The sequence below is a fragment of the Nanorana parkeri genome, unplaced genomic scaffold (genome assembly GCF_000935625.1).
Source record: "Nanorana parkeri isolate BGI_ZX_2015 unplaced genomic scaffold, ASM93562v1 scaffold61, whole genome shotgun sequence".
Taxonomy (NCBI): Eukaryota; Metazoa; Chordata; class Amphibia; order Anura; family Dicroglossidae; genus Nanorana; species Nanorana parkeri.
Genome location: NW_017306329.1, coordinates 58072 through 74226, shown reverse-complemented (window position 1 = coordinate 74226; position 16155 = coordinate 58072). Strand labels below are relative to the sequence as shown.

The 16155-nt window shown below is 38.8% G+C and overlaps 1 protein-coding gene across 20 annotated transcripts in view; it reads left to right on the top strand.

The window, feature by feature from the left end:
* Window positions 1-16155, top strand: part of CAMK2G (calcium/calmodulin dependent protein kinase II gamma) — a 237379-nt gene that overhangs the window by 203615 nt on the left and 17609 nt on the right. For 5 of the 20 annotated variants that reach the window (XM_018576253.1, XM_018576243.1, XM_018576248.1 and 2 more), the window contains one exon: window positions 15023-15091. The exons of 6 other annotated variants lie outside the window; for them this stretch is intronic. In XM_018576253.1, coding sequence (XP_018431755.1) covers window positions 15023-15091 — 69 coding nt within the window. Of the gene's footprint in view, window positions 1-3554; window positions 3588-15022; window positions 15092-16155 lie in introns of all 20 variants that reach the window. 9 more of the 20 variants (XM_018576255.1, XM_018576252.1, XM_018576241.1 and 6 more) reach the window with 2 other exon arrangements.

Sequence of the window (16155 nt, the reverse complement as noted above, 5' to 3'; positions counted from 1 at the left end):
TGGTTGTAACAAAACCGCAAGTCAGGCGGTCGCAGAACTCGATAAGTGTCAACAGATCACGGGCCAAGTGGCTCCGTCGCCTAACGAAGGGAAGGGGGGAGGAGTCCGGTGACGTCGATGTCCGTGACGTCACCGGATCTACGACGGGACTCCCGGAAGCCGGCGGAGAGGTGAGTGTTTTCATTATTGATAAAAATAATTTTAATCGATCAAAAATTTTAACGATTAATCGGGTAATTCATCGTTAATTTACGCAGCCCTAATATATAGATATATCTATCTTACTGAGGGGCTAGTGTCCAGTTAGAATCCAGTTTCAACAAGTTTAACCATATAAGGGGTTTACCCACTATATGCTGAGAGCGCCACAGCCGTGACAGATCCCGACAATACTGTCGAGATACACCTCACTGGCTCCTTTCAGTTAGCGCTGGAGGATCGAAGAGGGGAGGAAGGGATTCCCTGCAGGGTGCGGTGACTGACGGTCACAGCTCTCTGCAGGGAGATGATCGGGAAATGAGCGAGCAGCGGTATGTTTTCCCTCTCTTCTCAATCAATAGACCTGACATGTAACTGTTTCAATGTTGCATGTCGGCTCTAACTATAGGGATGAGTGTAGTTCACTCACCCCATAGTTCACCTTTTAGTGGGTGAAAATTGACAGCTAACTGTGGGTACAGAAAACACACCTATATATACAGTGTGTGTGTGTATATATATGTATGTATGTATGTATATATATATATGTATATGTATGTATAACTTGCTTAGAAAATGTCCAAAATGTGCCTTGAACTGCATCTCAAGAGCAGCACAATGTGTTCAGGATATTGCAGCAGAAATACTTGTTGTTCGTATAAACTTTTAAAATATAAAAGCTTTTTATTTTTTTGACATTTCTTGAATAATAGCAGAGAACAAAATGCAGCATTGCATAGAGACTGGGCATTTAGGGATTTTACACAAGTAAGCAGCCGTGTGGTCACTGTGACCATATGTGCTTTCATTTCAGAACAGGAAGGATTACGTTTAAAGAAGGACTTGAATATTCAAAGGACATCCATGGTTTCATAATAGTCTGGAGCAAGCAGGAGATTTATCACATCCATGCAGTCGGCTTCCCAGACTACATGCGTACAGTATGTACTGAGAATAAATCTTATGTCTAATCCCTTTACATCTAGTTCTGATATGAAATCACTTGCAGGCTTATTAAATATTATAATGAGTAGCTGCAATATGCAGTAACCCATAACCATTGGCTAGTTTACTTTAGTTGGATGCATTAAGACATGGATTTTAATTGGTTCTCTGAGACCTGGGAAGATGCACTTCACACATTGCTTATTACTTTCTGAATAAGCTTAATAGGTTTATCTACAATATATAATCTGTAGCCATGAATACAGTCAACAGTGACTGATATATATATATATTCTTATATATAGACTGTATCTACACATTGAAGAGGACATCTGTGGTAGTTTGGTACCAATTCAACACTTAGAGAGAATAAAATATCTTCAGCATTCTAGCACATGTATTATTCTTCTCTGGTAATAACTCAGTGTTTTAAAAGACAAGAAGGATAACTCTTCACCAGTTCAGTTCTTAAAATTGATGATTCTAGTATGTGATTTAGCAAATCTATACGTTGAAGCCCTGCTAAGTATATTCAGTAAAAGCAGATCGCGTCTCCCAGATAGTAGTGTAGTAGGCGTAGACACTGAAAATATCTCTGCTCAAACATTGCTGTGTGAGAAAACATCTGAGAATAAGAGTCTTCACTTGAGAAAGCTTCTCTAATGCCGCTTTGTACATTCTTGTGTAAGACCTGTTCTCATTATGGTATCCCATATTACTGCATTTGGTGACAAAAATGTTAATGCCCACGCAAAGGAGATTGATTTATTTTTTTTTAAATATATTTTTTGACTACTGAATGCTAAACTGGAATTGGAAATAAATCCCTTTTAAATGTAAAATACATTCTTAAAAATCCTTCAACTTTTAAGCTGAAAACAAAAATACCTAAAAAAGAAGCACAAACACTCACCTAAATAATGTTGATGTGATCATGTGATGCGCTGTCACCCAGGCAGTGAGGTGAACATAAGGAGAACCCTCATTCTCTCAAGAAAAGTAAACCTAAATCTGGGCATACATTTTTTTTTTCTTCAACCTGCGGGCTAAAAAAAAAAAATAGAACGTATCCACCATCAACCTTCATAAGCGTTAATGGACAAATTCCTTGTCACTTCCTTTGTATTCTGACAGCTACCACTGGCAGCTGTCAGAATACCTGAAAGGAGCTAACAGCTAATTGGCTGCTAGTGTCGTTCACCCAAGTATTTTCCCACTGGCTCCTTCGATCAGCTGATCGAGAGATGTCAGGCAGAATGGTGCCAACAGCGGCACCCACACTGCGAATTTCCTCTGGTTAATCAAGAACCTGCCTAAACTCTAAACCTGTATACCCGGCTTAAGACTTTCTGTTGGCTGTCCAGCAGTGGGGTCCTCCAGCAGTTGCTTGTTGACTTAATGAAGAGGGACCAGTTGGGACTTTAAATTAAAGAAGAGGCTTCAGAGGGAATTATTCATTTAAACTGGTGAATAGGTAAAAGTGGGGAGAGTGAGATAGAGGTCTGTAAATCAGTCGCTCAACACTTGGAATACTCTTTCACTGTTGTTACAATAAAAGTTTATAAGGTACAGTGGAATGTGGGTACACTAGTTCCTCTTGGAACCAAGCACATGAATACAAAATACAACCTATTATATTCCTGCGTGCATTTGGGATGTGCCATCTGTTGTTCACTTTTATGATAGCAATTTTTTATCAGACAATAACATCATCCTAAGTAGGTAATAACAAGTGACTCTAGCTCAGTCTTGGATGATGCAGTTCTTTAATGGAGCCACCATAAACTATTTTAGTTTTCCCAGTTGCCAGAATTCTTTTCCACCTGCTGCTGCAGCTACCAGGACTCTTCCCCCTCCCATTTATTTCATGTGGCAGAGAATGTAGCAGAAGGTATGACAGTGAGTGTTAGGAACAGCAGAGATGGAAATGGTTGGGGGATTTCATACATTCCAGTCCAGGAGAGATACAAAATCCAGCAAGTTTTTTATTCTGGTTGAACTCGATGGACTTGTGTCTTTTTTCAACCTGACTAATTATGTAACATTTATCCAGACCTAGAATTAAAGCACAGTTTGCACTAATGATACTATTTTTACAATTTTGTTTTCAATAGTCATACTCAAATACAAGCATCAGATGCACTACATTTCACTATACATACCTTTTTATAATGAGTCTAAGATGTTAGTTTTTCTGCGCTTCTATATGTTTCTCTTTGTGGTTTTACTTTGAATGTTTGCTTGTTATCTTGCTCTCAGCTGGGATTGGCTCTCCCACTCGTTTGCCTCACTAACGTGGTCTACCGTTGTCTGTTCTCTTTTTTATTGCCATGCCCCTGTCCTTTCTATTTCTATCTGCTTCTTTTTATCTATTTCTATTCTTACTCTTCTCCCTCCTCTGGTCTATCTAGAAAAGGAAGTCAAGTTCCAGTGTGCATTTAATGGTGAGCACCTATTCTTAGCTGCTGTGCATCACTACATGGCTCACCTCCTCATAATTCCATGCATGTCCTGCTTGAATTCATCACCATCTACTGCATGCACCTGCAGACATCAGAGAACATGTGACCATGAGAACCTGGTCCAAGTCTTTGGTCCGTAGTATGTACTCCCTGTTCATTTCATTCTGCAGTTCTTCCAAAAGCAGTCTACACAAAACCTTGGTGAAATAAAATATAGCGATCACTTTTCTATAGTTTGATAGTGTGGTAGGGGGTTGAAAATATAATCTATGCACAGTATCTGCAGTGTGTTCCTATAATTATTTGTTTTCTGACACATGTTACATTGAGAAGTTAGCCAAAAAATTATTTCTTTCTCTAAATGTCTCTTAATTTTAGCTTAGGAAAAAGCATATTGTCATGTCTGGATGATCTATAAAAATTGAAGAAAAGAGATTTGTTTTTTGCCTCAATCAACCAGTATATTTCTGCTCGTCTTAGGTAGTAGGGACTCTATTTGCATAGCATTTTTATATTTCCACATGTTTGCTAAGGTTTCCACCAGTTCTTGTGTCCTTCCACAGCCAAATCATATACTTGTAGGCTATTTGTTTCACCAAATTAGTCCTAGAATGTATGTGGTTGTGCTTGCGTCTGTCTGGTAGAGACATTAGATTTGTAAGCTTCCTCTGGGCAACGACTGGTAAAACATGAAAAAGCGCTGTATAACATAGGTTCTATATTCTACAGCGTATCTAACCAACTACACAAGGGAAGCTGGTTTTCTCTGCCATCCATTGACGAACACAGCTTGATTATAATTAAGCAACCTAGGGCTATATTTCTGCCAACAGGTGAAATGAACAGTAGGCACATAGAAAAACTTAAGGCCAGCCCCCTTGGTAATAACCCCTCCCACCTTACATCTGCTTAGTGTCCTTATGAGGATTGATGTTCCTTACCCTTCTGCTATTTTTTTTTGCTTGCTTGAATTGGAAGAATGTTTACTAATTTCATCAGCTACTGGTAGATTGAGGTCGGATATTGGATCCTGTAGTCAGCCGTGACAACCCATCTATGTTCCATTTAAAACAAGATTCTGCTATTCAGGTCACCCCAGAACATGATTCTTTGCTAAGTTTCGGAAACTAGAGTTGTGGCAATTTTTCTTCCTGTGTTTTCTGAAGACTTGCTTATTGTGAGTGACTGAGATGCACTTTTGTTGTGTTGGGGATTACTTTTCCTATTTATTTTATTATCATGAGATTTTTTGTGGTTTTACTTTGATTATTGTGTGTTTGTTCTACCACAGAATAAACTGTAGATGGCACTGAGAAGGTGGAAATATATTTTGTTATGATCTTTTCTCCACAGGCCACTAAAAAGCTGTTTTCACTCTTTGGTTTTTGTGCCAAGTGTCCTACCCCTGAATGTGGCGCTTTAACACAACAGTCAATAATCTCTGCTGTGTCCTTCAATTAACACAGAGTAGTGAGAAGAGAGTGTGTGATTATTTTCCCATGTGCCTTTTTTGGTGGGCCATGTTCTTTCTTTCCTTCAGCTCTTACTACCATCAAGGGTCGGATGTCTGTCTCGTCCATTCTTTTCCAATGTCCTCTTGCAAAATATTCACTAATTCATGCTTGCAGTCAAGGGTTTGCATGTGTTGCTCTCTCTGTTATCCTGTTAGGTAGCCTTTCTTGTGGCCCTCACTTTGGCTCGAAGGGTTTTTCTGTTCTCAGCATTGTCATGTAAGGGGCCCCATGTGATATTACAGACAAGATTGTTTTGAGACCAAGGGCCTACTCTTTACCCAAAATGGTCTCTGAAGTTCACCTTAATGAGGATATCATGTTACTTTCCTTGTGTCTGCCATGGATTCACCCCAAGGAGGTCCCTCTCCATTGCCTGGATGTGGTGAGGACCATCCGTGTTCAACTCTTCCACTGCTTCTTCTAGGCAGACAGATTCCCTCTTTGTTATTCCTTAAGATCCTAAAATAAGTTCTCTAGCTTCCAGGCCCACTAGCCCTTAATGGATTTGACAGGTTTTTGTGCAGGCCTGTGAGTTGCAATATAAAGTGTCTCCTTTACCCATTTAACCCATTCCACTAGGGCAGTGGGTGCTTCTTGGTTTTTTTTGTCATCAGGCCTGTGTATCAGATTTGTAAGGTTGCAACCTGCTCTTCTTTACATTTGTTTTCTCAGCTCTACAAGGTTGATGTATCGGTCTCTGCAGATGCTAGTTTTGGCTGAAAGGTTTTGCTTGAAGCTATTTAATGCCCTCGTTTTCCTTTTGTTTTGCTGGATTCATTCTTGTTGGGTGGTTTGCCTGTGTTTGGGAGTTGTGTTTGGGAGTGCCCGCCCCTCTGTTTGGACTGTTTTTGGACATCCCTAGGTTGTTTAAAGAAGAACTTCAGGATTTTTAAGTTAACCCTTGCATTGGGGCCAAACACCCCCTCCGCGTGGCAAGAGTTTACTGCTTATTTATGTCTAAGGGTGAAAATAAAGAAGAAATACCATTTCTGCTCCAGCTGTGGTATGTCCCTCGGCGTCTTCACGTCTAATAGGCTGTATTAAACGTGATGACATCACCAGTCCTTAGACTGCCAGACCCTGGGGGAGAAGAGCAATGGTTATCTTTTCAGAATCATAGCATCAAGCTGTGTCTCATGTACTCACTGTAAAATCCTTTAAATGGAGTCCATTGAGGTACACAGCTTCCTCCCCTCATATACTATCGTTCTCATTTTGGACTGCTTGTTACAACTAAGGCATGAGGTGGGAGGGATTATGTCATCAAGGTCACTGGCCGTCAGTTTTATATGTGCCTAGTGTCCATTTCTCCTGTGGGTGGTGGTATAACCGTAGCTTGCTTTAGTATGTTCAAACTGTGACCATCAATGGAAATGATATAAAATAATTTTATGGTGAGTGCAAAAATCCTATGCTGACAGAAGTCTTCACATGAGCTCTCAGCACACATATGCTACTAGATGCATCTGTGTGCTTATTCAGCTAGGTAGTGAAAAATAACAAAGATAATGTGGAGAATGTGTTAATTTAGAACAGCCAACCTGTTTAGTATGATCAGATGAGGTGATATATGATTTACTGTATTTCAGAAATTTAAAGTGACACTAACCTCAGAAGTTAAATCTTTAAAATGCATTCAAGTACCCTGTCTACACAAATTTATCTTATTTGTGTTTCACTCCGCTGTAGAGCCTTAAATAATTTCTTAATTTGTGCTGATACTGTCCTTCCCCATGGTCCCACCGCTCCGAAGCTCGCTCCCTTGATGGAATGCAATCTCGTGTTTAGTTTTCTCAGTTGTATTGACATTGTAGTCCATCAAAGGAGGGAGCTTGGAGCAGTGGCGACTTTACAACACACACAGCGAGACCATGGGGAACAAAAGTAGCCAGGATGGACAGTGTCAGCACCAATTCAGATAGATTTGAAGATCTACAGTTGAGTGATACACAAATAAGATCCATTTTTGTTAATAGTTAAGGTACTTCAAACATATTTTTAAAATTCAACTCCTGAGTTTAGTGTCACTGCAAAAGGTAACTTAGAATTACATGGCAAAATTGTATATGGATTAGGTTAAAAAGACACATTCATTAAATACAGCCTCTCCTATATTCCTGTAGTTTTGGTACAAAGGAAGACATAACATAAAAAACCCAGGGAACCTAGGATGTATTTTGAGCCTAAAAGGAAAAAATAATCTTCACCTAAGCACAGTTCAAATTTAAGTTTTGGTCAAAAAAAAATACTTCAATATCTATCGATATAATTTCTTGTAAGAGGTTAAACCTATTTAAATCACATTATTGGTTTTAAATTACAGGTAGGGTGTACCAGGAGTTGGACCAATCTTAGGGCTTAGTCACACTAGATGCAGTGCGTTCCGGCCCGATTTTGGCAGGAACGCACTGCCTCGCATTGCGGCCGGCTCACTTTTTAGTGGGGGTAGGAGGGGCGTGGCGGGCCATTCAAGTAAATGGCGCCGTAGCCACGCCCTCCGGGCCCGCAATGCGATCCCATGCGGCGGATCGCATTGCGGCCTGAGGGCGTGGCTATGGCGCCATTCACCTAAATGGCCCGCCACGCCCCCTCCTACCCCACTAAAAAGTGAGCCAGCCGCTAAAAAGTGAGCCAATGCAAGGCAGTGCGTTCCCGCCAAAATCGGGCCAGAGCGCACTGCATCTAGTGTGACTGAGCCCTTACTGTAAAAAACAAAATGTATACTGATAACATCTCTTCTGGCAGCTCATCTATCTTCTTGATCTCTGTACAATCACTGAGATAAAAACAAATTATTTGCCATATATTTATTTTGACCTTGGATATATAAATTACGTTATTTAGATAATCTCTAAATTTGTCTTTTTTTTCCAAGCAGACAAACTTAGTTTTTCTAACATCTCTTTAGCAAGACCTCCCATACCTTTTTGATCTACTTGCTTGCCATTTTTACCCTCTACAAATATACTTACTGTTACAGCACCCAAAGTTTTATTACATATACAAGATGTGATTTTATAAGTAATATAGTCTGGGTCAGTAACATAATTGCATGACATTCTTTATCTTCCTTTTTTAATATCGCTTTTCAGTTGCTACTTGGTGAGAGGCTTAGCTTACTGTTTCCAGGTCCTTCTCTGTGTCTCTTTTCCCAACTGAATTCTATTACATGTATATAAGATGATGCCATTAACACGGCCTAGAGTCATAACCTTACGTTTAACAACATAAAACTTTAAATGCCATTTAAAAGTCATTTAAAAGAAAAACTGTTCTGTAAATATTTTATTCTCATACTGAGCTTTAATAATTATACATCATTTTGTGTCATGAGCAACAGCAATCTTTGTAGTATTGTTTACGTTTGCTTTTTTTCTGCGGTCTTGTAACCAGTTCTTTATCCATGTGCATATTCCATGTCTTTGCTTCATCATCTTCCTGTTAGAATATTTGGAGAAACCATTTCAAAGAATTTTGCAGAATCTAAATATATTATATCAACCATATTTTACACATCCATATTTGAGCTTGCATTCTCAGAAAAAAATGTTTGGCAGTTAGACAGGTCTTTAGTTTTCCTAACTAATGGCATACCATCTGCCATGTGCCACCCTTGAGGAGCTTGCCCAGATAAAAGTTACTCTGCATTTTGTTTGGTTCAGTGTTGGAACCTGAACTCTGAGATAATCAAATAGGGATGCACCGATACCAGTTCAGATACCAGTGCTGATACTTGGCATTTTCATGAGAACTACCAGGGTTGTAGCGGTTGCAGCTGGGACCAAGCTCTGGTGCTCCACCACTGTCCGGAAATCATTTAGTCTGTATTGTTTTAGAAAAACTGTCACATGACAAACAAAAATGTATCGGTAATTGTATCGGTAAGTACTTGGGCAAGTATCAGTACAGTATCAGTATTGCAAAAATGGTATCGGGTCATCCCTTTATATATGTTTATAAAAACAAAATCATACATTAAAACAGAGATGTACAAATCCCAGGAGCTCCGTGTGCTTCTTACAAATGAAAGCTGCCTCCTAACTTGAATTGTTCTCTAGTCTAGTCTTGGAGCTCGAAAAGTATCTGTACTTGTACCGAGTACGGTACTTGGTATCGGTGCATCCCTAGAATCAAATATTATTTAAATTCAAGAAGCATGTGCATGCTTAAATCTTTTGTGTATTTTCTCCAGATCCATGCAGCCTGGGATAACCCCTCCCACTACCAGCATGCATCAGTTTATTGCTAGTTTCTAAGGAGGATGGACATATTTTCTTCAGCTCTGTTGTATGGAAAGCCTAATGAATTTTTTCTTCAATCAAGATTCTTCTCTACATTGCTGCTAGATATTATCTCTTCAATTGCAGCCATGTGGTTCGGCCACCGGCTGCCTGGCTTTTGGAGTAAATCACCTTCACCCCACTACTCTTAGAGTTTGTTCTGTCATCTGAGTCTCTGCCCTCTCGGCTGAGGTTTTTACTACTTTTATGGATGACTTTACTCTGATCGCAGAGGCCACAACTGTGCTCCAGCACTTTCTCCTCCATATTCTGCAGATATCTTATTGACTTGAGGCTTCTGAGCCATCAGCCCCTGAGACTGAGCCGTTCCAATATTTTACTGATAAACTTGCACCTGATGAGTCACAGTCCATTGCTATTACTCCCGAGTTTAAAAAAAATGTATAGGTTCTTATTGATGCAGTGGAAACCACTGTGAAAGTAGAGGATCAGCCTGTTGCTTCTACTAGTGCTGTTTTCAGTCTTGCGTCCTTTAAAACTACTAAGGCTTGCAAAGGCTCTGCAATTACACCCATTTTTCCAACTCTTCCTCTATGAAGATTGGAAATACCACAAGTTATTTGCTCCCTCAAACGCTTATTTGCCTTGTATGTGTTTGGGGATGATTTTGTACAAAAGTGGTCCGTCCCTACTGTGGACACTTTGTTTAAAATCCTGGGCTGAGGTATCTCCCTGTAAGAAGTGTTTTGATCTGCATGGCCTTTGAGAGACAGGAGCTGGAGCATACATCTTTCTCAGTAAGAGAAAACTTTGCAGTTTGATCCGTAGTCTTCTCCCTCTGTATCTGTTAAGAAACATCCTTTTCATTTCTTTACTCCTGCGGCCTCCATGTCAAGACTACCCTTCCCTCCAAGCTTTGCTCTGAGTCCACCTGCAGGTTCTGGCACTTGGTCAACTCAAATTGTACTTTTTGTGTCCCTCAGTGGACAAGAAAGAAAATAGGATTCTAATCAACTTAAAACTATTTCTTGAAATTCATTGTGAGATCTAGGTCCCACTCTCCGTGTTTAAGTTAATGTGGTACATGATTTTTTTTTGTTTGCCATTGTCCAATCTTGTAGAGGACAGTATAACCTGAGCGTTAAAGACCTAATTTTTCCCTCAGCGAACCCCAGGGAAAGGTTTTTACTGGGGAAAAAACCCTATTTTCTCTGGTCTATTTGATCAATATTAGAGAAGCCTCTATTAGTGACCTCAGTGCCAGGTTGGCTGCAAACCATTTAGAGGCCATTTATTTTTAATAACAAATGTGCATTGCTGCAGAAAATACTCTATTTTTTTGCCAGACTCTTAGCCACCACTAGCAAGAAACTGTAACTAATAACTGCCATGACAGATGAAAATTAGTGTGTTTTATCATGTAACAGATACCCTCCTCCAAATGAATGCCAAATTACAGAGCAGCACTAAATAATCACTGCTGTTATACAAATTTCAGGGTGCATCTTGCGGATTGGTTGTGGACAACTAAAATTTTAGTTTTACATACAGATTATATAACATTTCTGTAGGCACCCGTGTTCATATATTACTCATGTGACTTCTGGGCACCTTATAGATAAAACAGGTGCAACTATTCAGCCATAATCATTGCTAAGAATATGCAGTAGCTGCTGTTCAATTTATCGCCTCCTATGAGCTTTCTCATATTTGTAGACTCTAAACGCATGATGCATCTTTATGCAAGTGGTGGGCTATTTCTAGAAATCTTTAGTTGTATATTGCACATGACTATACTTTAAGGTGACACTAAACTCCGGAGTTAAATCTTAAATGTACCTTAACTATTAACAAAAATGTAACTTAGTTGTGCATCGCTCAGCTGTAGATCCTCAAATCATATCTGAATTCATGCCAACACTGTCCTTCCTTCTGGAAAGTGACTACTTTTGTTCCCCATGGTCCCTGTGTGTGTTGTAAAGTAGCCAACACTCCAAGCTCACTCCCGTAATGGACTACAATCTCAATACAAATTAGTAAACTAAACATGAGATTACAGTCCATCACAGGAGTGAGCTTGGAGCAGTGGCTTCTTTACAATACACACAAATACCATGGGGAACAAAATAGCCACTCTCTAGAAGGAAGGGCAGTATCGGCAGGAATTCAGAGATGATTTGAGGATCTACAGCTGAGTGATACACAAATTAGGTACATTGAATGCATTTTTAAGATTTAACTCCTGAGTTTGTTGTCACTTTAACATGGACCCTGCATGAAAATGATAACTAAACTATCGGCTAAGATAAAATCCTGTAGGTGTGAGGTCACTGCCTCAGTTCTGCCTCTTGAAAAAGCAGAGTAATTCAAATCCTGCTAGAATGTACCACTGCAATGTGCATTCTTATTGTACGTGTCCCTTTTGCTTTATTGACCGCTATACTGTGTATAGTGCTAGTACCTACCTGGTTGTATTCAAACTAAATTAATGAAAAACGCCCTTGAAGTAAGATATTGTATGTGAATAGTCTGTCTTCAATTATTGACTGTTGAACTTATAATAGCCTGGGTCTTCAACCCATTCTGATATTTCTGTGGGTAAACTTACTTTAGAATTTGGTATATAATATCACCTTATTCAGTTAAATAACCCTGCTGGGGCATTAGGGTGAATAGTGGTATCCAGAAAAGTGTCAGAAGGACCATATGTAAATGCTACACATGTATCTCTGCTGTTAGCTTTTAGTTTACCTCAGTCATTCTATAAACCTTCAGTACATCGTAGATGTCCCAAGCATTTAAACTTTGCTCATGCTCAGCTCGGATTCCTTATTATGTCATTGCATCTTATCAGTCAATAAAGTGGTCATCAGTTAAAATGCAGTCATAGTGGGGATGTCAGAGATTTTTCTTTGTAAGCGATTACTTGGAGTATCATCTCTGTTGGCTTTGACATTCTGAACCTTTTAGTAGATCTGTGATAGGAAACGTAATATCTGGTGACTCATACTTCATGGACATCTAGATGAGCTGCTGTTTCAGTTAAAAATAGATTGCTGGGACATGTTATGTTAACCCTTTTAATAAAGGAATGAAGCATAGGTGTCAAAGAACTGTTAAAGGATAATCATATATACACATTAACTGGAGTGGTCATCACTATGTTAGTTTCACAGTTTGTACCTTTAGGGGGTAAAGGGAAGGAAAGTGTCTTTGTTGTCTGTCGTTGATGATGATTAATTTTCTTCAAAGAATGTAGCAGGTTGGTTGTTTAATCTTCCTTTCAATTTGAATACACGAGTCAGAATGACCTACAGTATAGAAATATTAGGGAGATGTGTTGTGGACAAATGTTTCATATAGTTTTAAAAACTCTGTTCCATCAGTATGCACAGATATGTTCAATAGGGCAAATAGCAGTGAATACACCACAATCAATCATGGCAACCAATTTACAGAAATCTTCCAAATATCTGTCTGTAGCAAATATAAAGCTGATGAATTGCTATGAATCAGAATACTACATTCAAATGTAGTTGAATATCCATTTTGCTCCTTATTGTACTTTACTTGTCTTTTCCTGATGTCGAATAACACAGCCAGTGCTTCAAGGCCACTTAGAGGCTTAATAATTCTAATACAGTTTCCCAGAAATCAAAAATTGTAAAAGTTGTCAAAATGTTTTTAACATATTGCGAGTATACTGTAGCATAATTCTGACATTTGTAGAAAGTGTTATTGTTTGTAGCAACCGCATTTGTCACACAGTACTTTACAAAATGTGTTATTCTCATTATTCCATACCTTGGTTTATTTTACAGTTTATCTAATCCTAAAAACTGATTGAGGCATAAACTATGCAGGAAATGTTTAATTGCTTTAGTACCTTGAGAAAACCCCCTTGTTGACAAATTTTGTCTAATTTTGTAGGGCATTGGAATTAGTGAGCTGCAAATTAACTGACTGGCAACAGGTGTTTCATTTCAAGCTGCTGAGCGATTTAAAATCTATTGTATAGTTTATGCTGTACGATGTGCAAACCAGTATAGTTTTTAACTAACAGAGAGCTTACCTGAACATGGAATACAGATTAAAATGGTTCCTCTTCCATATGGATGGATGTGTAACCTGGTTCAAGTCCAGTTTTGTTATATACTGTACATGCTTAGACAGTGACTGACATGTACTGCCATTTTTAAGCATGGTCAGTTTAAACAACACCTATTCAGGTCTTGCAGCTTTAGTAGAGCATCTTCTTTGACCAGCACCACAGATTTTTCTTATGATTTTAAAATGTTAATGTTTACAGTAGAAATTTATTTTTGTATTTGGTCTTATCCTTCATTATGCATTTACACTATCTGGGGTACAGGTGGCCAATCTTTCTTTGTGCATAGCATCTATTTCAGCTGAGGAAGCTTGTACTTTTTGTACGGTACCTGTGTCTCAGTTTGACATAGTTGGTAAAAATCTTTATATACCGTATGGTAGAGAACTGGCCAAAATGATTTGATGGCAAAAAAGACATTTAAGAAGTGCAAGGGTATCCTTAATGTTATGGGTTTTTTTTCAGAGCTAGGAGTAATTTTCATATTTGCCTAAGCCTTACAAATGATGTCTCTGGATATTAAAGCCTTGATCCTTTTCATATGTACTAGTAGTTTTATCAGCTTGACCTTTGCAATTAGAGAGACTCCTGGAAAATATGGGGCCTTTTAATAGTAGATACATAATATCGAGGAATATGGTTTTGGATTTCGAAAAAGGGTACATCAATTGTTTTGCTAAGATCCACATTAGTGATTATCAGCCTGTCTGCTGGCTGTATGGCTCGTCATATTCCTGGGATGCCAGTTTTGAGCAAATTGATAAACTGGATTTCCATGAATTTTAACATTACTCACCAATTCACTTATTTTCCATTAGGTCACACCCATAAATATCTGAATTGCCTACTGAAAATCAGCCAGGTTTAGGGGCACATGGACAAGTGGTGATAGACTTTCTTCTGGTTTATTGGGTAGAGTAAGACATGCACAAGTACTGTAACATTGGCATGTGTTATCTGTTTTTACACCCCATTCACACCTTGTGATGTTGCTGGACTAAAATAACCAACCTATCCTTAGGATTGAGAGAGTTAACTGTGAAAAAGTTTCATTACCCATAATGCTCCATTTATTACCGACACACGTAAAAAAAAAATTCAGGCCTAATGTTAAGCCTTCCATTCACTAGCTGCTGTTATCCCAGTATGGCTTTCATATCACAGCTGTTCCTAGGCTTCATCATTTCGCGCTGTTGACCATTTACAATGTGTGGCAAGACATTATGTCCATCTCTGTTGTGTATCATATCTTCCATGTCCAGTCATTATTTTACTTCTGTTTTATATTGCATTATGCTGCAAATGGTTTACCAGTAAATTTAAGTTATCACCTTGGCTTCAGAGCATTATCAGTCTGTTTTCCTCATTGCTCTTCATTTCCTTCGGCAGCACTGTTAGAGGTTTCTTCGTTATCTCTGCTTTCAGAGGAAACCACTGTTTTCTCCAGTTCATGGGGTTTTGGGAAGGAGGAAACAACGGGTTTTTTTTTTTCTTTGACATTGTAAAGCAGTTCACACCATCAGTAGGACTAAACCATCTGTTTTTCTGTCTCAGCCACAGACCAACAACAAAAACAGCATAATAACCCCAGCAAAAGAAAACCCCCCATTGCAGGCAACAATGGTATCTTCCCCATCTACTCTTCTGGGGTTTCAGTGTCTGGGATGTGAGCAGTGGGAATGCTGCTTGTGCTAATCAAAATTCATGTTTGCATTTTATTTTAGTGCTGCACTTGTGTTCGTGTTTATTTTGTTTGTTGTATATGGTTAGTTTCTTGTACATGTTGGGAACGGAATTGGCTTTGACCTCCTGGAATTTCCATATGACTGGTGTTAATTTATTCAAAATTAAAACCAGTTTGCAATCTCTATCACTGCCTAAAGTCAAAATATTGTGACACAATATGAATTAATATATTTGGTAGTGAAGAGGGAAGAGAATCCAGGTGGCCAGCTGCCTCAGATATGGGAGTGGTAAGGCCAGCACTAACATAGAATTTCCTACATGGTCATGGTTTACTAAGCTGGTACTGCATTCCCTCAAAAAGGCCTTTCTGTAATTAACCTGAAAAGCTAATATTCTTCAGCCTACATAGATGACATATTTCAACAGACACAATATCAATTATCCTTTTTTTTTTCAGTACCCCAAGCCCTGTGGCTCCTCCAGATTTTATAATGCGTAGTTAGTAGATCTGCCCATAGTCTAAAAGTGGTAGAACTCATGGCTTTATTGTTGAGATGTGCATGCAGTCACCAGACTAGTACCATTGACAACAGTCATTACTCTCCACTGTGTGTCATTGTCATCATTCGTTTTTTGTGAATATGGTATACAACTGACAGCCTGAATGTTTGTTTATATTGTTTTGCTGTAAAGTTTCAAACTGGTATTAACTTCTTCTTCTTCTTCTTTTTTTGTTTTGTGGAAAGTTAATTTATTTCAGATAACTTGGGCAATGATGGGCTGCAGTGAGGCCTAATATGGTCAGAATAATAGTGTGATTTTATTCCTTCCAGAAAATACATTTTTTATGTTATTACTAATATATCTGCAAATATTTTAGTATAAATAGAAAGATTTTTGTCTCGGCCCATCACTTGCCCATAGTTCAATGAAAATTAACCCTTGAGAAGGGAGGAATTGGCCATGTAATCTGGTGAACAGCAGTCTACATAAATGGCTAC